Source organism: Leucopleurus acutus, assembly GCF_964270905.1.
Source record: "Leucopleurus acutus genome assembly, chromosome: 8".
Classification (NCBI taxonomy): Eukaryota; Metazoa; Chordata; class Mammalia; order Artiodactyla; family Delphinidae; genus Leucopleurus; species Leucopleurus acutus.
In genome coordinates, this window is record NC_139151.1 from 106819953 (window position 1) to 106845785 (window position 25833).

A 25833-nucleotide genomic window follows, 5' to 3' on the forward strand; every position below is an offset into this window, starting at 1 on the left:
CCATCCCACGGGCGGTGATTCCACTTTTTTAAGACCATCTACAGAGAGCTTTGCACGTGCGTATAAAATACATAATAATAGAAAGGCTGCAAGTAAAATACAAAAGGAAAAAAAGGAAGAGAAAACCTGGAGATGGCAAAAATGTTCTAAAATAAAGGAAAGTGGGAATCATTCTAGAACATTCTTTTCTTTTTTTCCCAAAACAAACAACTTTTTATTGAAGTATAGTTGATTTACAATGTTTCAGAGAAGTACAGCAAAGTGATTCAGTTATACATATATATGTATATCCTTTTTCAGATGCTTTTCCATTATAAGTTATTACGAGATATTGAATATAGTTCCCTGTGCTCTACAGTAAGTCCTTGCTATCTATATTTTATATATAGTAGTCTATATATGTTAATCCCAAACTCCTAACTTGTCCTTCTTCCCCTCCTCTTCTTTCCACTTGGGTAACCATAAGTTTGTTCTCTACGTCTGTGAGTCTCTCCCTGTTTTGTAAATAAGTTCATTTGTGTCATATTTTAGGTTCCACATATAAGCGACATGATATGTCTTTCTCTGTCTGACTTACTTCACTTAGTATAATCATCTCCAGGTCCATCCGTGTTGCTGCAAATGGCATTATTTCATTCTTTTATGGCTAAGAGTCCATTGTATATATGTACCACATCTTCTTTAGCCATTCCTCTGTCAGTGGACACTTGGGTTGCTTCCATGTCTTGGCTATGGTCAATAGTGCTGCTATGAACATTGGGGTGCATGTATCTTTCTGAATAGAATGCAGTTTTGTCTGGATATATGCCCAGGAGTGGGATTGCTGGATCATATGGTAGCTCTATTTTTAGATTTTTAAGGAACCTCCATACTGTTCTCCATAGAACATTCTTTGCCGAGGCAGTGGTAGCAAAAACAAGAAGGCAGACCGATATAAACTGACAAGAAAAATACCCAAGAACGTCTAAGTAGAAAACGTGAGTCTTAGAACAGTGATATAGCTGAATTTCACTTACATTTTAAAGCCAGTATTATAGAAAGCAAAGAATATGTCTGGAAAGATGTCACCCGTTAAGGGGTTTACTTTCTCAGGAAGGAGAAGGGATGACGGAGTAAATCTTTTGTTATTATTACTTTCTGTACTTACATTTTCTAACGTTTTTAAAAGGCAGCCAAGAGTCATTTCTTGTGGATTTGTACAATGAAAATCAATCTATTCCTGTCCACTTATTGAGCATCTACTATTCACCCGGAGAGGCCAACCCTTTTGAAACTCCTGATGGGGAGGGTGGGGACAACTACCCACGGAGAAAAAGATACGCGCGCAAGGGAGTTCCCTGGCGGCCTAGTGGTTAGGATTCCGGGCTTTCACTGCCGTGGCCTGGGTTCAATTCCTGGTCGGGGAACTGAGATCCCGTAAGCTTCATGGTCAGCCAAAAAAAAAGACAAGCGGAAGCACATGGCTATAGAAGCAGTGGCGATATGAACACCTTGCCTAATAGATGCAGCTGGGCTGTTATGACGGGAAAATTACACTTTGGAAAGAGCGTCTGGATGATCAAGTGCCCGCAGGTGCCGGCGCCTCACGCAGCTGGGCCGCTCCGACTTCTACGGGTCTCTGCACAGGGGCTCCAGTGCAGGTCGTGGTCAAACCCCAGCCCTGGGCCCATCTCCCTGGTCCACCTCCAGCTATAGAGTCCAGAGCAGAGGCAATGGGCGTGGTCACCCAGGGCGGACACGCGGCAACGGCACAGTGATGAGTAAATGAAGCCACTGACCAGGGTTCCCCCAGAGGCCTGCTTACGGGGCCAGGCCAACAGCCCCACCCCAGCCCAAGGGGACCTGCTGTCCCGGGAAGAGTAGGGCCGAGGCCAGGGCACACGGCACGCGCCGGAGGACCTGGAGAAAGAGGAGGCCTGAGACGAAAGCTGAAAAGCCAGAGACAGAAGGCGGGTGGGTGGTGCCCAGGGAGGGTGGGAGCTGGGGAGTGGTCTGCGGTGATGAAAACGTTCTATTACTGACCGTGGGGAATGGTTACCCAACCGGGTACACAGACTGAAAAACACTGAACGGTATATTTTAGATGGGCAAACTGTATGGTGTGTGAGTTATATCTCAATAAACGTGACATGTATTAGAAAAGTAAGAGAGATAGAGACAGAGTCAGAGACCAAGAGACCACAGAGACTGAGGGAGACACAGAGATAGACAGAGACAGAGAGACCAAGAGAGACACAGAGAGAGAGACAGAGAGACACAGAGACCAAGGGAGACACAGAGATAGACAGAGACAGAGAGACCAAGAGAGACACAGAGACCAAGGGAGACACAGAGATAGACAGAGACAGAGAGACCAAGAGAGACACAGAGACCAAGGGAGACACAGAGAGAGACCAAGAGAGAGACAGAGACCAAGAGAGACACAGAGATACAGAGACAGAGAGAACAAGAGAGACACAGACACCAAGGGAGACACAGAGATAGACACAGGGGAGCACGCCTGCTGAGAACGCCGGCAGGAAGTTCACTCTCTGACCGCGAGGTCCAGCCAAGAGCACATCTGGGTCAGGCAAAGCACAGCCGGGGCGACCCTGGTCCCTGTGACCTGGGCGAGGGCCCCCCTGGGGCCTCCACCGCACGATGATGACTTTAATGAGGAAACCACTTGTGCACGCAGCACACAGGAGCCGAGGCGGGGGGACTCTTGTTCTCTGAGCCGCGGTCAGGGAGGCCTCGGACAGGGCGGGAGCTGCTCGCACACCCGCGGCCGGGGGTGGGGCGGATCTGAGCTCTGCAGGGCAAGACTGTCGTCGGGCTGCGGGGGTCCCGGGGCCTCAGCTGTACCCCTGGGTGGCTCTGAGGGTCACTGCAGACTTAGGGGTGCTTGCTGCACGGGCCTGGAGGAGGCTGCCTTCGTGGACCGCTGTGGGCAAAGAGGGGGCCCAGGGTCCACGTCGGGGTGGGTCCCCAAGAAGGGGCAGAGGGACATGGGGCTGTCAGGAGTGAGGACAGCCCCCGTGGGGTGGCGTGAAGAACACCTGAAGATAGAGGTTAGGAGAGAAAAAGGCAGTGGAAGGACACACTCGCCAGGAGCCCCACTGTGTCCTGAAACAGCCGTGAGTGTGTGAGCTCGTGCCCGGGTTCAGATGGTGGGCAGGACCCGCGCCACAATATAGGGGTGGGAACTGCAGGGAAACCTGAGGCTCTGTCTGCACTGTTTGCACCTTTTCCACGAGCGTGCGTTCGCAGTGCTTTGAGTAACTAAAAGCATTTGAGAAAATTTAAAAAGATGTACTACGCGTGGCAAACACACCTTTCGTATCTGGGGTGCAGCGGAACCCAGGGTTTAAAAGAAGAGTCCCGGGCGCCACCTCAAGTGGACTGAAGGCCGGTGAAGACCGCGCCCGGGTCTTGCTGTTTTAGTCCAGTCTCAACTCGCGCTCGGCTGGGTCTGTAGGTCAAGTTCTATTCAAACACAGACCCCTGAGCTTTCCAGTCCTGCCCCAGCCTCCCTACCCCTGGCTGGGTTTCCAGAACCCGCTCCAGCATCCCTTTCTCCCCTCGAATTACACCTAGCTGGGTCTTGTTAATTACAACCCGAAGTAAATTACTTTAATTAAGTAAAATGACCGTGCTATCGTGCCTCAGCAAGCAACGTCTGCAATGAGAGAAAAAAAGCCGAGGGTGTTTGAAAGAGTCCTGGCACGGAGGGGACACAGAGCCAGGAGATGGGCGGAACTTGGGCAGGTTACATCGGGGTGTGGGCGTGCAGGTGAGAGAGAAGAAAGAGTGAATTCCTGAGACAGCAAGCGGGGCAGACCCCACCAGGGGCTCAGGGGACCCGAAGGCTGCCTGGGGGTCTCACCCTGAAACGAATTCACACTGGGCCTAAGTGTGCCCTGGCCCGACTCCAGGGCAGCCTGGGAGGACCAGCCAGCTGAGCATCTTCAGATGCCCAGAGCTACTGGCCTATCAGGACCCCGAATGAGAGCCTGACCCGGCGACTCCTTGGAAACGCTCCCCACGCTCAGCAAGGGCTTCCACTGAAAACTCCCATCAGAAAGGAGGTTGGTTTCCTATGAAGCTAAGAATAAACGCTTGTCAGGCAATGCCAGGCACACTCTCCCGGGAGGAATCCAGCCAGGGTCCCAGAAGACTCCTCTGCTCACCCACGGACGGGCAACTCTGAGTCAATATTAACCAACCTGAAGGTACGCACCCCCTGACTCTAATATTTACCAGACTTCAAAGCGAGAGCACGTCCCGGAGAGCGATTTCAAAACGGAAGGGCAAGTGGTTCACGGGGCTTCTGAACAATGACACTGTGTGTGTGTGTGTGTGCGCGCGCGCATGTCTGTGCACGCGTGTGCACACGTGTGTACAGGTGTGTGTGTGTGTGCGTGTGTCTGTGTGCATGCACGGATGCTTTGCAGTTCAGAAAACACATCTACCTGCTCCTTGATTCCACCCTCACAGCATCCCTGCAAGGGGCTAGTAGGAGGCCCATTTCACAGGTAAGGCAGCAGAGGCCAGGAAGGGTCAAGTGAAAAACTGCGGCTTCCGAAAGGGAGGAAAAGGAGAAGTTGTGACCCAGAGGCGCTGCTAATGGAAGCCTAGCTCTTCCCTTGCATGACCGCTAGCTGCCCGAGTTCCCTTGTGAGGGAGGTGTGTCTTCGTCCTTTTAAACAAGTCCATCAAGTACAGATACAACCTGTGTGTTCTGAGGGCCAAGGCTTCAGGAGGAATATCCAATTATCTTCTGGGCATGACTTGCGGAGAAATGACCCCTAACAAACGCACCCTCCTCTCCTCCCCGAGCACCTTGAGGGTCGCCCTGTCCTGGTCGAGGCATGCAGCCCCTGGGGTCACCACCCCCTGCAGGAGCCCAGGTGACATCGCTCTCATCTTACCCATGAAGACGCAGGCCCCCAAAATGTGTTCATGCATGCAAGCAACGAGTCGGTACTGAGTGTTGGCCACGCCACGTTCCATCCCAGCCCCTGGGGACACACAGCACCACGCAGACCATACAAGACGGTCATGTGATGGAGAAGGTGAGGCAGGTGGTCAGGGAAGGCCTCCCTGAGGCGGTGGCCTCCAAGCTGAGCCTCGGCCTCGAGGAAAGAGCCATGTGGCAAAGGGGGGAAGCGCTCCTGGCAGGGCAAGCAGCAAGTGCAAAGGCCCCGGGGCTGCAGGAAGCCGGGGACAGGGGACAGGAGAGGAGCTGCGGGGGGTGGGGGGGGCGACAAGGGCCTTCTGGGCCACGGGGAACAGACTGACCCATGTGGCACAAAGCCACTCCAGTGTCCTGCAGAGAGTGAGGGAATAAAGACCGGGAGGCAGATGGGTGGGGGAGTTAGGGGTGAATGCAGCGGTCCAGGGCAAGGATGCCAGTGGCCTGGGCCAGGCTGGGAGGGGACGGAAGGGAGCTGACCAGACCTGGGAGAGGGGTCGTAAGGGCCAGGAAGGCCACCCAGACTTCAGGCTGGAGCCACAGAGAGTTGGGCACTATGTACACCGGGGGAGGAGCCGTTATTGGAGCCACCCACGCCGTCTCCACGGGGATGTCGCCACGGGGTGGACATCACTGCCAGAGCCCAGGGGAGAGATGAGTCGGCACGTTGGGACCCAGCCGGCGGTGTTTTCTGGAAGGTACCTAAGGACACAGACAGGCCTGCCTGAGGTCACCGTGGGGAGAACTGGGGCAATGGAGTGGGCGGCACGGACGCCAAGAGAAGATGCCCCGGAGCGGCTGAGCTGCGTGCGGACAAGGCGTGACCGCGGCGATGCCACCCGCTGCCCCGAGCTAGAAGGGGTGGAGTCTGGCCGGAGTGTCCTGTAAGAGAACAGGGGCAGGAAGTGGAGGCTGCGAGTCCAGCGAGGTCTGGACGAGGCCTGCGGTGCAGACGTGGTGAGAAGTGAAGACGGACGCGCTCGTGCAGCCGAGGCGACACGCGGAGGAGATGGCGGCGCCTGCGCATGCGCACGCGGCCCAAAGATGGAGGAGGAAAGGCCAAGACAGGCGCTCTGAGCGTTTTGCTTCAAACTACCCAGGATGGGCCGGCTTCAACTCCGGATTTCCAAGTCCCCCGCGCCCCCGGAGCGCTCATTTCCACTGCACCGAGGCCGTCTTCCCATAAGTGTCACAGACGTGAACTACTCACTACTCCAAATTATAAGTCAGGAACTCATTTCCTGTTTAAACGATCCCTTGAACGGAGCCTGTCCAAGTAGACACAAGCCCAAGAAGAGCCTAGATGCGTGCGATCAGTAATATTTTAAAGTGTAAAGAGCTGGGAAGTTGATGTCACCAGAGCGAGGTTGGAACCTGGCTCCACAGACCACCCTCCTCTGAAGGGTGGTGCCCCAAAGACCATGCTGCACACACGCCGTGGCACGCACGCCGTGGCACGCACCTTCACCTGACTTGTGACCAGTGGAGCCCCATCCTCCCCGCAGTCGAGGGGTTACAGGAACGTGTCCCCAGAGCCTGGGGGAGGAGAAATACAGGGTGGGTTTCGAAGCCCAGCTTTGGCATTTACCAGCTGCGCTGCTTTGGACCAAACCTGCATCTCCTGGCCTGTGCGAGGGAATGACAACCGACAGTAGCCACCACAGGCTCGTTGGGGGGATCTAAGGGGAAGGACCGTGGGGACGCCTTTCTACACGCCCTCGACGCCCAGGGGATGATTACCCCGTGATTGCCCCCACGGAGGCCCCCATCAGCTACTATGACGACTGCTCTGCGGGATTCGGACAGGACACAGAGACACAAACAGAACACAGCCTGTCTCTTTACTTTGGCTCTCACTAGAACCAAGAGGCCTGCTCCAGAGAGGCAGTGTTTATTTTTCTATCTTCCAGACAAATTGGCCCGACCTAGTAACCTTTGATATTTAATATTCCTTCCCTTCCTTCCTTATCCAAGGTGGAAAAACAAACACCAGGCTGCGTCCCTCCCTCTGGTGCTCCTGGAAAGCCAGCAACAGATGGAGGGAGTTGGTAGATTAGATGCAATTTGCTGCTTACAATCAAAGCCCTAATTAGTTGATTTCATAAGAGAAGAAGAGAGAATATTCCGATCACCGTGTGTTTTACTAGAAGTGTACAGATGAGGTCTGCCTAAAATTGATAAAACACACAATCAATCCATAAATTTGATGCTTTCATATTTAATGAGAAGTTTTGTAAGTCAAATTAACAGCAGTATGGGCAGTATCCTAATCACCACCTTCACCGTCAACATCACCATCACCACCATCATCGTCACAACAGTCACCATCATCATCACCATAGTCACCATCCATCACCATCGTCATCACCATAGTCACCATCCATCACCATCATAGTCACCATCCATCACCATCACCACCACCACCATCATCATCATCACCATAGTCACCATCCATCACCATCACCACCATCATCACCATCACCATCATCATCACCATCACCACCATCACCACCATAGTCACCATCCATCATCACACCATAAACATCATCACCATCACCATCATCATCACCATAGTCACCATCCATCATCACCATCACCACCACATCATCATCATCACCATCATCACCATAGTCACCATCCATCATCATCACCACCACCATCATCATCATCACCATAGTCACCATCCATCATCACACCATAAACATCGTCACCATCACCATCATCATCATCACCATAGTCACCATCCATCATCACCATCACCACCATCATCATCACCATCACCATCCTCATCATCACCATAGTCACCATCCATCACCATCACCACCACCATCATCACCATAGTCACCATCCATCACCATCACCACCATCATCACCATCACCATCATCATCACCATCACCACCATCACCACCATAGTCACCATCCATCATCACACCATAAACATCATCACCATCACCATCATCATCACCATAGTCACCATCCATCATCACCATCACCACCACATCATCATCATCACCATAGTCACCATCCATCACCATCACCACCACCACCATCACCATAGTCACCATCCATCACCACCACCACCATCATCACCATCACCACCATCATCACCATAGTCACCATCCATCATCATCACCACCACCATCATCATCATCACCATAGTCACCATCCATCATCACACCATAAACATCGTCACCATCACCATCATCATCATCACCATAGTCACCATCCATCATCACCATCACCACCATCATCATCACCATCACCATCCTCATCATCACCATAGTCACCATCCATCACCATCACCACCACCATCATCACCATAGTCACCATCCATCACCATCACCACCATCATCACCATAGTCACCATCCATCATCACCACCACCATCATCATCATCACCGTAGTCACCATCCATCACCATCATCATCACCATCATCACCATCATCACCATAGTCACCATCCATCATCATCACCACCACCACCATCATCATCACCATAGTCACCATCCATCATCACACCATAATCATCACCATTACAGCCACTCTTACTGAAAATCTGCCGTGTGCCAGGCATGCCATATGTTTGCTTTCTATTTTAAGCCTCTTAGCAACCCTGCAAGCTGGGTATAATTATCTCCATATTACAGAGGAGGGATTTTATGAAACCCAGACTGCCATGGCTCCCTGCATTGCAACTCTACCTAGACGCTGCTTCTTAGTGCCTTTCCCTGACTCCCATCCTGACCCAAAAGCACTGTGTCCCCACAGCTGGGACAGTCTATTTCTCAACGTTTCTCCCCAGAGTGCCCTGTACGGCATCCCTTTCTGCTTGAAGTTGCAGAGCAGTTTCTCTTGTTGGCCCTGAGCCTGGCCTCACACAGCCACACACATCCCATGTATGTAGAAATTGAAAGTGGACACAGCGAGGAGGCCAGCACACCGGTGACTTGGGGAGGACAGGACTTCAGGTTAGGTACCATTGCCGGGTGCGCCAGACAAAGGCTCAGGGATCTCCATCCCTCCCTCCATTCCTCTCGGACAGGTCATCACAAGGACGCTAGTGTGTACGGAGCTATGCATCTCTGAATCACACTGAGAGGCCAAATGGACCGGCTTCTCTTAGTACATCAGTGAGATGCCTCAACGGCTGAGGCGGGGCTGAGGGAAAAGGTTAAAGGTCACACTAGCATCCCAGGGAAGGGGCACGAGGGATGAATGAAGCTGGATCCCAGAACACTTGCTGACTCCCAACTGGTCATGCTGTCCAGGGGCTATGGGGCCACCAAGCACCAGTCTGTGACCCTCTGTGATGGCCCCTGGCACATAATGCAAGGCAGGGTGTCCAAAACAGGAGATGCCACCAAAGGCACTTCTACCCATGCTGCCACAGAGGGACAGATGGGTGGAGCTGGACAGCAGTAGGCTGGCCCCGGAGGTCCCAGGACACTGGAGAGGGGACAGCTCTCACTCCCTGATGGAGCCTCCCTGGCACGCTAGGAGGAAGGCACTCAGCCCTGGAGTGGGGAGTCTGTCCTTACCTTACGTCTGGTGAGAGGACAGATGCAGCCTTCTATGCCTGGCTGGGCCTGGCAAACTGGGGCCCGCAGGCTAACCTGGACCGCTGCCTGTTTTATAAATAAAGTTTTATTGGCGCACAGCCACACATTAATCTGCATATCACCTGTGGTTAAGTTCACACTGCAGCGGCAGAGTTGAGTAGCTGTGAAGAAGTCCACGTGGTCTGAAAAGCCAGAATATTAATAAGTGACTCTTTACAGAAAAAGTCTGCTGGACCCTCTAACCTAAGGCAGGAGTGGAGGGGTTTTCCTGAGAGCCCTGGGCAGCTCTGGGCCCTCCTACCGTCATCAGCCGAGGATGGGGACAAATCTGGAGGAGGCAGAGTGACACCAGTCAAACCCAGCACCATGAATAACTCGGAATTCAGATTCCCAACACGTCCTGACATTTTCTAACAGAAAGGTTATGTGTTCAAAGACCATCTTGTCCACCATTATTTCAAGAGACAGAAAACACGGTTTTCTGGGTTTTGTTTTGTTTTTTTTTCATGATAAAATCTACTGGGGACAATTAAGGAATGTTTTTTCCCTCTAAGGCAATAATTAAGAAGCACACGTTGGCACAGATGTTTTACCAACCAAAGCCAAGGTTCACGATGCGTGTTTTTCTAGTGCAGCCGAGCAAGATCTCTCCGTGCTCATAAAGCCATTCCAACAACCAGATGCCTTGGAACACCTAGGGCCCCAGCTGCGTGCAAATCCCATCAGCATGCTTTCATTGAGGAGCTGGCCAGCAGCTCTCAGAATACTCCTTGGAGTCAAATTGAAATTCTTCCCCAACCGCATCTGGCTGAGCTGCTCTCCTGTGCCACGAGCAGGGGACACCCTGAAAGATGGTGGTTTACGCCCCTGAGAAGGTGAGCCCAAGCGGGGAGGGGATGCCCATAGGGAAGACAGGTAAGGCCTAATAACGACCTGATCCTGGGCAGTTCACCCTGGCTGTACTGCAAAGGGCTACAGAGTAAAAAGTACAACTAACTCCATCAGGGGCTCATCAAGGAAAGGCTTGACTGAGGGCAGGATATCTCAGTTGGGTTTTGAAGGATGCATAGGAGTTTTCTAGGGCAAAGAATCTAGGAGGTTTCAATAGCTAGAAGCAAAGTGGGATTACAGAGTGGCTGGAGGGGCCTGGGATGGAGTAGCCATGGAGTGAGCAGGGAAAGGACTTGGGTGTAGGCAAAGGCTGGAGATTTCACTCAAAAAGATGGAATCATTGCTTTGGATTGGACGGCAGAGAGAGGATAAGCAGAGTGCACACAGCTTAGGGGCCCCCAGCAGTCACCCTAATCCATGATTTCCCCTCTGTTCCTCTAGGTGGTGGACCCCCCCCACCCCTATTTTGCTCAGCTGCTCTGTGGAGTGTCCACACCGCCCTGCTCCAGACCTTAAGTTCCCTGAAATCAGAGAAAGAGAAGAATAAAAGAAGAAAGGACAGAGGAGCCCTTACTAGTGATATCCAGGAACTATCTTGACTTCAGGCGCCAAGGAAACTAACACCACGCCCTGAAGCAGTGCCCCAACCCATCTCCGGGGAGCCAGCCCCTTCCCACACCCCTCCACGTGCCCCCCTGCTGACTTCTAGCCTCCCCCTGCCTCTCAGCTTCACTCCCCACACGGTAACCCAGTGGTCACACTGCACGGGGTATGTGCCCCGTCATTTAGGAGGCATGCCTGGGGGCAGGAGTCGCATCCCACCCCTGCTGCTTCCCGAGCACACTCACTCCCAGCTCGCCTTGGTTTTCAGTCCATCTCACACAGAAGACTGTGGGTTTTGTACAAATTGTTCTCATCGAGGCTTCACTTGTGGGTGTGTCCCCAAAAGTAGTGACAGCGGGGTCCTGAAGAAAGATTTGCACGTTCATGGCATCACTATTTACAACAGCCAAGAGGTGGAGGCGACCCATGTCCCCTGACAGATGAACGGACAAAATGCGGTCCATCCACACAATGGAAGATTACTCAGCCTTAAAAAGGAAGGAAATTCTGTCACAGGCTACAACGTGCATAAACCTTGAGGACATGATGCTCAGTGAAATAAGCCAGAAACAAAAAGATAAACACTGCGTGATTCCACTCCCATGAGGTCCCTAGAGGAGTCAAATCCACAGAGACAGAAAGTAGCTGGTGGGGGCCAGGGGCTGGGGAGGGCGTGGGGAGTGAACGTTTAGTGGGGACAGAGTGTCAGTTTGGGAGGATGGAAAGTTCCGGAGAGGGATGGAGGGGATGGTCATACAATAATGCACTGAACTGCATGCTTAAAAATAGTTAAGACGGTCAAATCTTTGTCATGTTTTACATATTTAGCCACCATTAAAAAGGAATTGAAAAGAAAAAGCCCACTGGGGACACGTTTGTACATGTAGTGATGTAAGGCTTGCCTCTGTTTCATGGTGGTCCTGTTGGGTTCTGGGGGGGCACCATAACTGTCCTGGGGGCTCTGTCAGCCACACTCTTCCCCATCTCATGGTTCCACCCCGCACCCCCCCCCAGGCCCCAGTAGAGACCCCCTGTGGGGTACGTGTGACACCATAACCGCAGAGTCTGCACCCTCAGCCATGGGGGTTTCGATGCCCATCTCTGACTGTACCAGCTGTGCCCCAGGACCCTCCCCTCACTTCCTGTGGCCCAGTTTTCTTCTCTACAACAGGGATAACCACTCTCAAAGAAGCAGGTGAGTACCACTCCCCGCTCTGCACTGAGTGCGTCTCCCCAGATTCCTATGTTGAAGCCCTAACCTCCCAACGTGACTGTATCTGGAGATGGGTCTTCAGGAGGTGATTAGGTTAAATGAGGTCATGAGGGTGGGGCCCCGATCTGATAGGATTAGTGTCCTTAGAAGAAGAGACACCAGTGCTCGTTCTCTCTCTCCACATGTAAGGACACAGTGAGAGGAGTCATGCAAACCCAAACCAGGAAGACAACCTTCTCCTGGAACCAAGCAGGCTGGCACCTTGATTTGGGACGCCCAGCCAGGACTGTGAGAAATAAACGTCTGCTGTTTAAGCTGCCCTATCTGTGGGACTTTGTGCCGGCAGCTGGAGCTGGACATCCACCTGCAAAGCACTCAGCACAGCCCTGGCCCCGGTGCCCACGTGGTTATGGGGGGTGTGGGGCAGCTGCCCTGCTCACTGACCTGGTTGTAGAGGGCGCAGATGTGCAGGGCAGTGTTCCCCGAGGCGTTCTGGGCCCCCATGTCAGCCCCGTAGAAGAGCAGGTGCTCCAGGTGCTGCACGTGTCCGTACCTGCAGGCCTGAAATGAGAGTCCACGCTGTGACCCGGGAGCTGCCCGGGACGCACCGGGCGCCCCCAGAACCAACGGTGTGGCCAACACAGCCCAGCCCCCATTCTGGACCAGGTCCCACACCTCAGACCCCTGGGGAATCAGGAGAAGGAGCTCGTATTGGGTTTGAAGACTGTGCTCAGCTGTTCGACTGGGGGGTCTGCAAAGGGGCCCCCGTTCCTTCCATTCAGTCCCGAGGCCCGGGAAGCCCAGAGAGACCAGGGCATGTCTTTGCCCCCGGCCTCAGCGACCAGGAAATGCAGACCAGGATGCTCCATCCCAGGTGTTGTTTATCCAAGCTCCCCACCCCGGAGGAGGCGTGAAAACAGCCGGGAGCGGTGCATGGACCCGGCTGTGTCCTGGGAAGAGATCCCGCCCGTCCTCTTCAAGGCAAGGGGCAGCCCCCCCTTTTCTGAGCTCTTCTAGGGGGTGATGTGTGATTTATGAGCCAACAGGGCTCTGGGGTCAACCAGATCTGGCCTCGTTTTCCAGAACTTTCACTGAGCCTCTGTCTTCATGTGTAAATGGAAACCCTACTCTTCCCAGGGTTCTCATGAGAGTCACATGAATAAGGGGCCTGAAAGGACCCCCAGTGATGCTCGGGGACAGGCCAGCTGCCCCCCACCCCTTGCAGCTCACAGGGAGCAGGGAGGGCCCCGTACTGTGACCAAAGGGCTGCCGTCCAGGTCCAGCAGAGGTCCATGCCGCTCGATGCTGCAGCAACACTTGACCTTGGGAAGCAAGTCATATCCGACTAACCCCACCCCATCCACCGGCACTTCCTGGGCACGCAGCGATGGGCAGTGCCAAGGGTGTAAGACCCACTGGGGTGACAACCGGATAGGGAGACGTGAAAGGCAGGACGCGGGGGTTCTGATCCAGAACCGCTCACACCGAGGGTGGGGAAGCACCCAGCGGGGAGACGGCTGGCCAGGCCAGGACAGGCAGCTGTGGGTGGTTTGGGTTGGGCCGCACGGTAGCCAGAGGAAGAAGGGCTCAATAATCCTGCCTTTCCGATAACTGAGACAGATGGAGGGGCGTTTCACCTCTGCACGGTCCACGACAAAGAGCTACACCTCGCCAATTAATAGAGAGGAGAGATGACAGGAAAGACACGGGGACTAGTAATTGGATGAGCTTTAAAAAAAAAAAACCCTGAGAAACACCCACTTACAACCTCTGTGCTGCCCGTAATATCATCTCATCCGTTTACAGAGCAGATCGTTCCCGAAGATACGGCTGCTTTTCCCTGCCCACCCGCGCCTTCCCTTCTTGTGGCAGCAGCGCCTGCCTCTTCCTCTGGGGGCCACCCGACCCCCCATGCCTGCAGTGGACACAGAACAATCTATCTTCCGGCCACAGGCGTGGGCTGGGGATGCCCAAGTGACTCTTGGGGGCCTGTGAAGACGAGACTGGAACATTTGTCAGAACCACTGAGAAAATGAAGTTCTCTTTTTCCTCCAAGGTGGCCAGCAAAAAAGCCACAGAAGCCCGGAGCTGCTGGGGCCACCAGTGCAGAGGAAGGGAGAAGTGGGAGCTAAAGGAAGGAGAGAGAAAACAAGACACACACACACACACACACACACACACACACACACACACACACGCACGGCCAAGCAGCAGATGCCCCGTGGACCCCTCTCAGCTACAACTGTGCCTGGGTTTTTCAGGATGTAAGCCTAGGCATAATTTTAATTTTCCCCTTAAGCCAGTTTGAGTTGGGATTTTTGTTCCTCAAATTGGAGGAGCCCTGGCTAATCAACTCTCTCCAAAGAACTTCCAGGAGGCAAGACTGTGTTATGGCATAATTGAATTGTCCTGTAGTCAAAAAGAGAGTTAGCGTAAAAAACACGTTTACAATCACTCCAGACTCACCCTTCCTTTTCCCCTGGTTCATCTGAAATTGGGGGGTTTCACATTACAGCATCGGGATGGCGTTCACGTTCTCCCCACCAAGGGTTACAATAGGATCAATGCAAAAGGTAAAATAGAGCCTTTTACTCTGGGCTGACTGTCAGGGAGAGAATCCCCCTCAAGGGCCTCTTTCTCCAAGCCTATTGTTTGAAAACAAGCGAAACCAGAAACATCAGACAAGTGCTGAAACAAAAAAATCTCCTGTAATCCCACAGTCTTAAATTCTACCATTCACTCCTTTAAAGGATCTCCTTTGCATGTCTCTTCTTTTAAACCACCGGCTGTTGCGTGATAGAAGCCGTACCTGCTGAGGAAGCAGCCTCGCAGACGGGGAAGGGTGAAGGGAATCTGAGCAAAGTGCTGCCCAGACCAGTCGGCAGACTGGCTGCATTCAGGGGGGCTGAGCGACAGGTAAATGAATGGAGGAAGATGGGAGCAGGTTTCCCACCGTCAAAGAAAGGGAGTTACTAATCCAGTGTGGGAGAAAACCAGAATAAACTCTGTGGTACTGGACAGGAAAAAGAGCTATCAGTATAAGCACGTGGTTTTCAATATAGAGAAAAGCAAAAGAGTAAATGTGTAGGAACACGTGGACGTGTGAGGACGCGCGTCCCTAACTCCCCCTCCTGAGAGCGGCGGGGATCAGCAAAAGCCCGGCAGCAGTGAGCACACTTAATACTCGGATCTTGGGTTCTAAATACCACTCTATACGGTAAGTCCCCCTACACATGAACAAGTTCAGTTCTGAGAGGGCATTCGTAAGTCCAATTTGTGCGTAAGTGCAACAAAGTTAGCCTAGGTTGCAGATAACGCCAGACACGGGAACGAAGTTACGTGACTGGACATGCGGACACACATTCTCATCTTCGAAAGCTTGCAACTTGAAGGTTCGTATGTAAGGGACTTACTAAACTCAGAAGAAAGAACAAGGCTTCTTACAGAGATGGCCTATTCCAGGGCTGAGGCAGGAAAAGAACGAGATGAGCCTGGAATACCTTGTGGAGCCAGAAGGTAAGGAAGTGTGCAAGAAAGGATGGGGGTGTGTCCACAGGACACACAGGCCATCTTGATGCGGCTCCCTGGACCCAAAGTGGGACAACATTAACAGATGGTTACCTGTTGAATAAATAGACATCCACGAAACCACATTGCTACAAATAAGTGAATAAATAAACAAGAAGAGAAAGCTCTTCCTGATGACAGAAAGCCAACGAATTAGTGTGAGAAGCAAGGATGGGAGTAGAAAATCTCCATTTAGATTTAGAGAATCTCCAACGAATTACTTAATTCAGACAAGAAATACCATTGGGTGCTAAAACTAGCAGGGGAGAGGGAGATGAGAAAACGGGTTTTCTAAAATAGTCTAAAGGTCCCACAAAATACTAACTTCAAAGGGAAGAGAAAACTAGGGTGGAGAACCTGGCAGATTGCCCGTGATCAGGGGGTCAGAGTGAACATTACCAATAACAGCAAATGGTCACCACCTGCCACGTAACAGGACTGCCAGAAACACACGTCCCTTCCATGACATTCCTGCAAAAATGCACATCTTGCATCTCATCACGAGGAAACACTGAGCAAACCCAAATTGGGAGACAGTCTCCAAAATGACTACCCCATAATCTTCAAAAGAGCCCCTTGAGAGAATCTAGGGAAGACTTATGAAGTCTCCCAGATGGAAGGGCTCCTGCGAGATCCCGGACTGGATCCTTTGGAAAAACTCAAGTGTGGTCTCTGAATGAAGGGAATACGGGAGAACTCTGTATTGCTTTTGCAACTCCTCTTAAAGTTTGAAATTAAATACTCATTCACAGTTAAAAAAAAGAAATGAGTGCTTGCTTGACATAAGGACCTCAAAGCTTATCAAAGTAAGAATTTGTCCTCCCCCAAGATAAGCCGTGCTAACCCTCTGTCCTTTTTCTGAAAAGGGTGTTGTCCTCTCTGGCCCTTGGGAGACAGATTAAAAGGATGGACAGAGGTCAGAGAGTAACTAGAATGTAAAACCACACAGCACCTCTTACACTCACATTGCTTACCCATTTTTTTCTGAGATGCTTTATGGAAAATGCATGTGTGTGTGGGGCTCCGCCCCACATCTCCTGCCTGCAAATCTCCCGGGCACGAGTATTTGGCGTAGACTCCCCACAAGATTTGGGATTTGGGATTCACTGACCTGTGCTGGGCATCCCCCCCAAACACATAATTTGGTGTAAATTAGGGAAAAGAGTGCTCCTTCCTTCAAGCACTTCACTGCCACCTGCTGGACACCTGTTGTGATAAATCTACAAGCCTACATTTACAGCAAGTGTAACAGCGCCCCCTGGGGTTGTGCAATGCAATTGGAGCAATGAGGAGTTCACTGCATTGCAAGTGCTTCTGCTTGGTTCAGTGCCACAAGCAAAATTATTTAAGTCCACACCACACTTAGGCTTTCCTCCTATAATACGTACTTTATAAGACAAGCTGGAGATATGACAGCAGAACAGTTAGCAGGCAGTTAGCACCCACACAGAGAGACCCAGGACCACACCATGAGGGAACCTCCCCAGGGGCCTGTCCCTTACTGTGGGGTCAGGGGAAGCGTCAAGGACTTGGAGCCCAGGGCTGAGGGTGAGCAGGGGTGAGCTCAGCGAGGAAGAGGGACAGGAGGGAGCAGCGGCCAGAAACGGTGATTTCCTTAAAGTTAAAACTCCTCACTTGAAAATGGTAAATAATAAATAGCAACCAATAACAAAGTTAAGGCCAAATGATAAAGCATCCTTTACAGAATCATTGCAGGAATCAAACGAGACCTGTGTGAAGGCCTGTGAGCAAACTGGTTAAATGCTCTCTGACTGCCAAGTATCATTCCTCACAGAGGAAACCAGACATGGCCTGATGACAGTGATAAGGATGACAGTGATGGGGGCGTGGTCAGATGATAGTGACCATGATGGTGATGGGGGCCTGGCCAGATGATAGTGACCACGATGGTGATGGGGGCCTGGTCAGATGATAGTGACCATGATGGCGATGATGGGGGCATGACCAGATGAGAGTGATAGTGACCATGATGGTGATGGGGGCGTGGCCAGATGATAATGACCATGATGGCGATGGGGGCCTGGTCAGATGATAGTGACCATGATGGTGATGGGGGCGTGGCCAGATGATAATGACCATGATGGCGATGGGGGCGTGGTCAGATGATAGTGACCAGGATGGTGATTGGGGGCGTGGCCAGATGATAATGACCATGACAGTGATGGGGGCCTGGTCAGATGAGAGTGACCATGATGGTGATGGGGGCGTGGCCAGATGATAATGACCATGACGGCGATGGGGGCGTGGTCAGATGAGAGTGACCAGGATGGTGATTGGGGGCGTGGCCAGATGATAATGACCATGATGGCGATGATGGGGGCATGACCAGATGAGAGTGATGGTGATGATGGTGATGATGGTGATGATGGGGGCGTGGCCAGCACTTATTGAGCACTTACTAGATGCCAGGCGCTATAGTCAATGCATCATTTAACTGTCTTGAGAGCTCTATGAATTGTTACTCAGCCAGCTTTAGAGATTAGCAAAGAAGCTCAGAGAGGGTAAGCCACTTGCTCAGGTGACCCAGGCCATGCTGAGGGGGTTTTGCAATCCCAGCCCAGAATATACGCTACCGACAGCACAAGGAGGAAATCTCACCTATCCTCCAAATGGAATCGACAGACTCAGGGAAGGAGGAAGGGAGCGAGACGCCCCATGTGGGCCAGTCCTGTGGGCATAGCTGCCCACAAAGGTGTGTGGAAACACGAGACCAAGCAGCTGTCCTCTCACTGGGGACGGCGTCCTCTTCAGGAACCTTGGCTTTGCCAGCAACTCTTCCTCAAGTCCTGAGACAGCCAAACCCCCCTCCTCCCTTTGGTCGGAGCTAGGTGCCGGGCACTGCCCCGGTGGATGTGAAAGTACTTAGCAACTAAAACTTCAGTGAAGCCCCCGTAATCTGGCCCACCATGTTCTGGGAATGCATTTGGGTGTTTTTTACTTCCTTCTTTATGTTTCTTCGTAGTTTTAAAGACTTTCATGTCGAGCAGATATTGCTTTTGTAATGAAAAAAATTAGAGTAACCTGAATAACAAGTTGAAAGATGGTTTGCAGACAGGTCAAAAAAGTTCTCTTCCAAAGTCAGCGTTCAGGGGACGGGCGTCCCCAGTCACAGGGCCTGGGGGCTGGATGTGAAGACCTCCCTTTGCAATTAAACACCTGCCCCGGGCAACACCCCGGAAAGCCACGCAAGCCTTCTGCAACACCTGTGAGCAGGTCAGGCTGCGGGCACTCAGGTGCCCTGGAAGGATGGGGAGCCAGCCGGCTGGGAAGGAGCTGTCGGCTGCCATGCAGAGGGAGTTGTGGACCCCAGAACTCCGAGGTGCTTTTCCAAGACAGCAGGGCTAGAATCAGTCCAGCTGGGTGATGCAAACCTGCCCTCCACTTCCTTCTGCCACAAGTGCCTTGTCATTAGAGGGGTAGCTTCTGTCTGAGAGCCCCGGAGGCCGGACAAAGAAGCAGGCTTCTGGCCGGGAGCCGCGCTGGGAGCCTCGGGCTGGTCACTCACCCTCTCTGGGCCCGGCTAACTCAGAGACCAGCGAGGGTCTGCGAGGGCTGCTGGAGGGGTGTGAAAAGATGGAGAGGACAGCGTTTGCCGGGTGAACGTGAGCCCTGACGGAGGAAGATAATCCGCGGGCGGGGGGACGGCAGTGTGCGAGGTTCCTCGCTGAGCACCCTGCATGATGCCCTCCTGACGGTCACGCCAGAGCAGGTGAAGACAGCGGCTTGGATAACGCCGGTGCTTCCGCAGGACTTGCGCGAAAAAGAAACCCGCCACTAGAGGGCGGTGGACGGACCCTGACGGGTGACGCGGGATAGCGGAGCAGGATGGGACAACTGGGCTGAAGGCCTCCAAGCTCCAAAGGCGCTGCCGGGGGCGGGGACCCCGGAGGTTGGGTAGCTCTGGTGCTGGATGCTCGGAATCCACGCAGGGGGTGTCAGGGGCTGGAATCATGGCAGGGAGCCGGCACCGGAGAAAGTGACCCCCACTGCCCCAACACGCACGGTCACCCTCCGTCTCGGGGCAGCCGTCCCAAGAGACAAGCGAGATGGCCACGACTGTCACGCGCATTCGATGAGGGCGTCAGACTCAGCGGGAGGCCAACCCAGCACGGAGTGGGGGGAAACATTAGCCTGGTTGAGGGGGGAGGGGAGAACAGGTAGGAAGGGGGGCGAGGGGAGGAAAGAAGAGCTCTCCAAGGTCTCCCCAAGGTCGTCGGGCGCGGAGCCCCCGGTGAGGGGTCACTCAGCTGGGCTTGGGCTGAACGCACCCCGCTGCCTCGTGTTCTGTGTTTCTGATGCTCCGGCACCAGGGGTCTTGCTGGCTGCTCCCCTGAAGGGGCTGCCCTGCCGGGAAAAGCTGATTCCCGGAGACGGAAGAGGACTCAGCCATGAGCCCAGCTTCCAAATACAAACCACCGTGCAGAGTCCTCACCTGAGCCCTCCTCTCTGGGCCCCTCACCCCTGTCCTAAGCACCCAGGGCAGGTCCCAGACAACAGGGCGGCCCCCGTGCCCCAGGGCCACTGAGCTCAGCCTGCTTGTCATGCCTCACCTGTTCCCTCCCTTGAAAACCACAGTAACGGCTCCGCGCGCACAGCCCCCCGCCTTCCCCGCGTGGCCGTGCGTGGTGGGCTGTGCCCCGCTTCTTGGGGTCAGTAACAAACCATTCTTGCTGGCAGGTACCTCCCGATGGGTTGGCGTCACCAGGCCTGAATAGTAGAAGAACCTACATTTAACAGAGGGGCTGAGGAGCAGATGCCTGGCATATGGAAATACAGGGTCCTTGAGGACCCCCAGGGCTGCTCACGCCAACAGGGCTAGGACCCCCCCTTGGGAGTCGCTGGCGGAGCCTGAAACTCTCCCCTTTCACACCCTCAATGGGTCCCCGTGTGACGATGGGCTTGGCCTTTTAAAGGTCACCACGGAGCTGACGGCCAAGTGCAGCTATGAGCGGAGACGAGCAGACGGACAGAGCACTGCCCACACCTTGGGGACCCCCGTCCTGCCCCAGCCTGGTCACCGTGTGAACCATCTCGGGGAGATGTGAAGCACTGCCGGGCCTGTGCCACATGTGGGCACAGACGTGTGTGTGTGCATGTGAGCACGTGTGGGTCTGTAATCTTTGTTCACATCAATTTGTCTCGCTGTCCCCACCCCCCGCCATGGGGACGTAAGACCCGCAGGACTGGGTGTTTCTGTTCACCGCTGGGTTCGGTGTCCAGGACGCTGAACGGGCCTGGCGGGTGACGTGTGCCAGTGGGTGGGCGTGGGCCTGCGTGTGGCTGCAACGCCGGGGCTTTGGCTGAGGGGCTCAGAACACCACGAAGCGTGAGCAGTTATGGGCCGAGGCCCCAGGCCCAGCGGGGTCCCCAGCACTCATTTGCTTTGCTGAGTTAAAGGAGCAGATCCCTGGAGCACGGCCCATTCCGGGGGGGGCGACAGACGCCCCCCAATCGGCAAGGCCGCCAGTCGAGGTGGCCGGTGGTGGAGGCGTCCTGAGCCTCTGCCCCTGCCCTTCAGCTCTGCCCTCCGCCCCCAGCCTCTCAGGCCCTCGCGGCCTCGCTCCCCGGATAACTGACCCTTCCATCCGCCGAGAGGCACGCGCGCCTCCTCTCACGCTGAGCGGCCTCCCCGCAGGGCCCACACCTCCCCTGGGAACGCGGTGGTTTCATAAGACGAATCTGAATCCAAACGAAGACAGCATCACAGAACTTGAGATCTACCGAGCAGGAAACCTCGGGGACGCAGAGTCTTCACTACACCCAAGCCCTTCTGCTCCGTTTCCACGTCTCCGGAAGGATGCAAGCTGTGCGACACTGAGACCCTCGGCGTGAGACTCACATCCCTACTCCTTTGCCTCTTCCAGGCCCAGGGGCCACCTTCAGTGCCTGGGTGTGTGAGGGCAAGCCCACCCCTTCTGTCCAGGCTGGCAGTGCCCACTGGGAGCTCCACTGCCAGGACCACGGCCTCCAGCCTGATGCTCGGATGCCAAGTGACAACCCTGCTGGGAGAGGGGCAACTCCTCCCAGCACCTTCTTCAGTGAAGCCCTGGAGACCTGGAACCGGTCACTGGCGAGGTCCACGCTGCGCCCTCCATCCCCCGTGTCACCTGAGCAGCTCACCCCCTGCCCCCCGCACGGAAGAAGCCAACAGTACCAACGCCATCCACTGCCCAGCACCACTGTGGGCGACAAACAGAGCAACGCGGGCCCTGGGGTTGTGCGCAGCCCTGGCTGGGGAGCTGGGGGCCCAGGATGTGACACTCCAGGCAGAAAGCCAAAGCAGGAAGGCTGGACTTATCTGGAAAACATTGGGTCTTGCTAACATTCCATCCTCTCTATGGTCCGAAGGTGTGGGAGGCCCTGCTGAGGCCCACTTTACAGATGAGCAAACAGAGGCCCAGCGGGCAGGCAGGCATCACTGCTCCTCCGAGGTCCCGCCCAGGGTGTGGGCTCGGGGGGCTCCTGTGAGCAGCTTCGCAGAAGTTCCCCCCTCCCCCAGCACAGCCCCGTCACACCACAGGAGGGAACTGAGCATTAGAAAGCCCAGGCGGGGGAGGGGGAGGGGGTGGGGGTGGGGGCGGGGGCAGTCGGGTCCTCTGACCACAGTGGGCGGGTGCGTGACCCTGCTCGGATGGGCGGGTGTGTAAGGTGACGGCGGTGGAGGGAAACAGGCAGCCTGAGAAGCACTGAAACTCACTGCAACGTAAAGGCCGAGCGAGAGAACGTCAGAGCCTCTTCCTTGACCTCCTGGACGGATATTCCCCCTCTGCTTTCCCAAACCCACTGTCCACCCTTCTCCACCCGGAGACCCTGACCTCCAGGCCTGCACCACTAGGCTCCGTGATTGGCCTGCTCTGGCGGGGCTCAGCCAATGGGAGGGCGGGAGGATGGAGCAGCCGTGGTACTTCTTCCCCGCATCCCTCCGCGACACGGGTCCCGCTGGGTGCCCTCCTCCTCGGCCCGCTGTCCCCGCTTCCGGAGACACGGTCTCCTCTCCTTGCCCTCGGTCCACTAAAGACTCTTCATCGGAGCCACTAGGTGGATCTGTTTCTGCCACGACTACAAGCTGACATTCCCCCAACTCCACTGCTGCAGGTGGGATCTGGGAAGTGTGCCCTGTGCTGGGGCACCTGTGCGCAGAAAGCACCTGCAGGCTCTATCGGGGCGCCCACGGCTCCCACGGAGGGGGCGTGCACCCAGCACCCCAGCCCCGCCCGTCGGGAGAGCAGGTGAGGGGCGAGCCCCACGCACCTGGTGGATCTCGTGCCAGCCGTTCTCGTCCTTGCAGCTCACGGCCGCGTGCTCGTGCAGCAGCAGCTCGCAGCAGCAGGGGTCGCCCCCGACCACCGCAGTGTGATACAGCGGCGTGAGACCGTAGCTGTCCTTGTAATCCGGGGATGCGCCAAGCTCCAACAGGGTCTGGAAAAAACACCAACGTGTGGTCACTGGTCTCACACCCCCCTTCACAGGAGTGAATCGATCAAGAAGGAAGAGGAAGGTCACGCTCCCCCGGGCCAGGGTGACGGAGCCCTCGGTTCCCGAGCTTCTCCTGGCCTCCCGGAATTAAGGAGGCCCCAGCTTAGACGACGAGGTTTCTGGCCCTAAAGGAGCACTTGGCGCCAGGCGCGCACACGTGCTTACACATCCGGGAGACGGGGAGGCCTTCTGCACACGTGGCCCGCTGGGCACTACCTGCTTGAGCCCGGCTGGGCCCTGTGGACCAGCGGACAGCGACGAGGGGAAAGTGACATTTGCAGGAAAAAGGTGTGAACCTAAAAGTCCAGTGTAACCCATCTCCGTGCACGTCCTGCAGCTGGCAAAACTAGCAAGCATTGTCACTTGATTTCCGAGGAAGCCAGCTGACGAGTGTGCAGCCGCCGTGCAGTTAAGAAGTCTGCTTTACAGAAAAGCACCATCTTGGGGGTCGTCACCCCACAGCTGTGGGTCCCCTCCCCTCCGCACCAGGGCCCTGACAGAGCATGGGCTGGGGGCATGCGCCCTGTGCCCGCAGGCACAGAGCCAGGGCCGGTAGAGCATGCTCGAAGAACAGTGCGGGGAGGAAAACGGGGGTGAGGTCCGCCCTCCCCCCTCCCTCGGCATCAGCTTCCAATGTCTGGGGGGGCTCTGGCAGCAGCGAGGCTGGCTCGGTGGCGGAGGGCTGGCTTTGCAGCGCCCTCCCGTGGAGGGAGGTGGGTTTGAGCTGAAAATACGAGCCCTTTGGCGGAATCAGAAGGGGAAAGATAACTTTCTGCTCACAGATTCTATAATAAAAGCAACCACACCAAGGGCGGGGTCACCGCAGGTGGCTGTCGTGGGATGGGGAGTGGGGCAGCGCCTACCCCGGGGATCAGAGGAGGGGCGCCACCGTGTGAGACGGGCCCCGCCTGTACCTTCAGGGCCAGCAGGCTCCTGGCGCGGGCGGCTTTGTGCAGGGCCGTCATCCCGTCTCTGGCGCGGAAGTCCAGGTGGGCCCCGCCGTTTCGGAGAGCTTTGATCACCTCCACGGGGTCGTCCAGCTGCGCGGCTAAGGTCAGGGGAGTCTCTAGGGACCCAAACACATGCACGTCAGAACCGGCACTTGGGGCAAAGCTGCAAGTCACGTGACCCCGTTAACCAAGTTCAAACGTCCCAAAGTGAGCCTGACAGACTGACCCGCCAGGGCGTCACGGCTCCCACCCACCTGCCGACCCCAAACGTCCGTGCACTCAGCATGGCTCTGGCAACCCTAGTGACGATGGCGGTGACTCTCCGCGTCACGGGCAAATCAAAACGGGGGCAGAGGCAGGGTTCCACATCATCGCCTTGTGGGCTCTGAGTCTGAGAAGCTGCCCCGGCTGCCTCTGCCCTCGGTACACAGAATCCCGCAGCCCCAGCCGACGCTGCCCTGTAGGAGGAGGGGTCAGTCAGGGCTGCAGCTAAAGACTGGAAAGGCAGATGCCCGCCTTTCTTCATTTCAACTTCACAGCATCTACGGGTATCTTGGTAGATGCCAGGGACTGAGCTACAGGGAAACAAGTGAGTAAGACATAGGGTCGTGTCCTGCAGGGGTCTCCATCTGGGAGAGCAGAGAGACCCCAACAGTCATCATGATGGGACCAGACCAACGCAAGGAAGGACCAACATATGAAGTGGGGCAGAAGCCCAGGGGACCAAAGGCTGAAGCCCGCCTTGCGGCGATGAGGGTCAGGAAGGGGCTCCCACACCCCGTGCAGGTGGACCAGCCTGCAGGTGGCCATGGCCGAGGATGTCAGTCTCTGTCATCAGACGTCTCTCCTCAGTGACCCTCACGTGCCCGCCATCACCACCGCCAAGCAGAGTGCATGACTCTGATGTGGTTAGTTTGAGAGGCTCTTACGTTACAGAAAAATGCAAAGAGTAACACGACAACGTGCAGGTTCCCGTGGCCCAAAACGCTACTAGTTAATAAGGAATCGTTCTTTCCTCAAGCACGTTTTGAGAGTAAAAGGACTGGGGCATCTTCCATGGGGTGGAATGCCCTTCTAACCGCCTGTCACTGACACATCATCACACCACCCTCCATCCCCAGAAAAGGCAACTTCACCACAAATCTAGATTGACGACTCCCATCTATTTTCAGTTTCAACATTTATTTATCCATAAATGGTATTGTCTGGAGGGCTCTTAAAATTCACCGTTGGAATCCCTCTGTACCTTGATTTTCTGTGGTGAGCCTCGTGGGCTTACCCCGCTCCTTGAAACTCATCTGCAGCGGGTAGACACGCCCTAGAGCATGTGTAAAGTGCAGCTTATGCATTCTCTCCCAAGGGAAGTGGTATGATGGTCACGAATGCCACTGACACATCCCTGCTGCGGACCTACGAGAGGCACCTTCTCACGCGGGGGTTTTTGAAAATTAGGAGTTTGGGGACTTCCCTGGTAGTCCAGTGGTTAAGGCTCCGTGCTCCCAATGCAGGGGGCCCGGATTCGACCCCTGGTCGGGAAACTAAGATCCCACATACCGCAACTAAGAGTTTGCATGCCGCAACTACTGAGCCCGCACGCTCT

The 25833-nt window shown here is 54.8% G+C and overlaps 1 protein-coding gene across 3 annotated transcripts in view; it reads right to left on the reverse strand.

The window, feature by feature from the left end:
• SHANK2 (SH3 and multiple ankyrin repeat domains 2) overlaps positions 1-25833 on the reverse strand; it is a gene marked incomplete at its 5' end in the record, with an annotated part of 546538 nt that overhangs the window by 387270 nt on the left and 133435 nt on the right. For all 3 annotated transcript variants that reach the window (XM_082845188.1, XM_082845187.1, XM_082845190.1), the window contains 3 exons: positions 12664-12780; positions 23059-23226; positions 24198-24349. In XM_082845188.1, coding sequence (XP_082701314.1) covers positions 12664-12780; positions 23059-23226; positions 24198-24349 — 437 coding nt within the window. The remainder of the gene's footprint in view (positions 1-12663; positions 12781-23058; positions 23227-24197; positions 24350-25833) is intronic.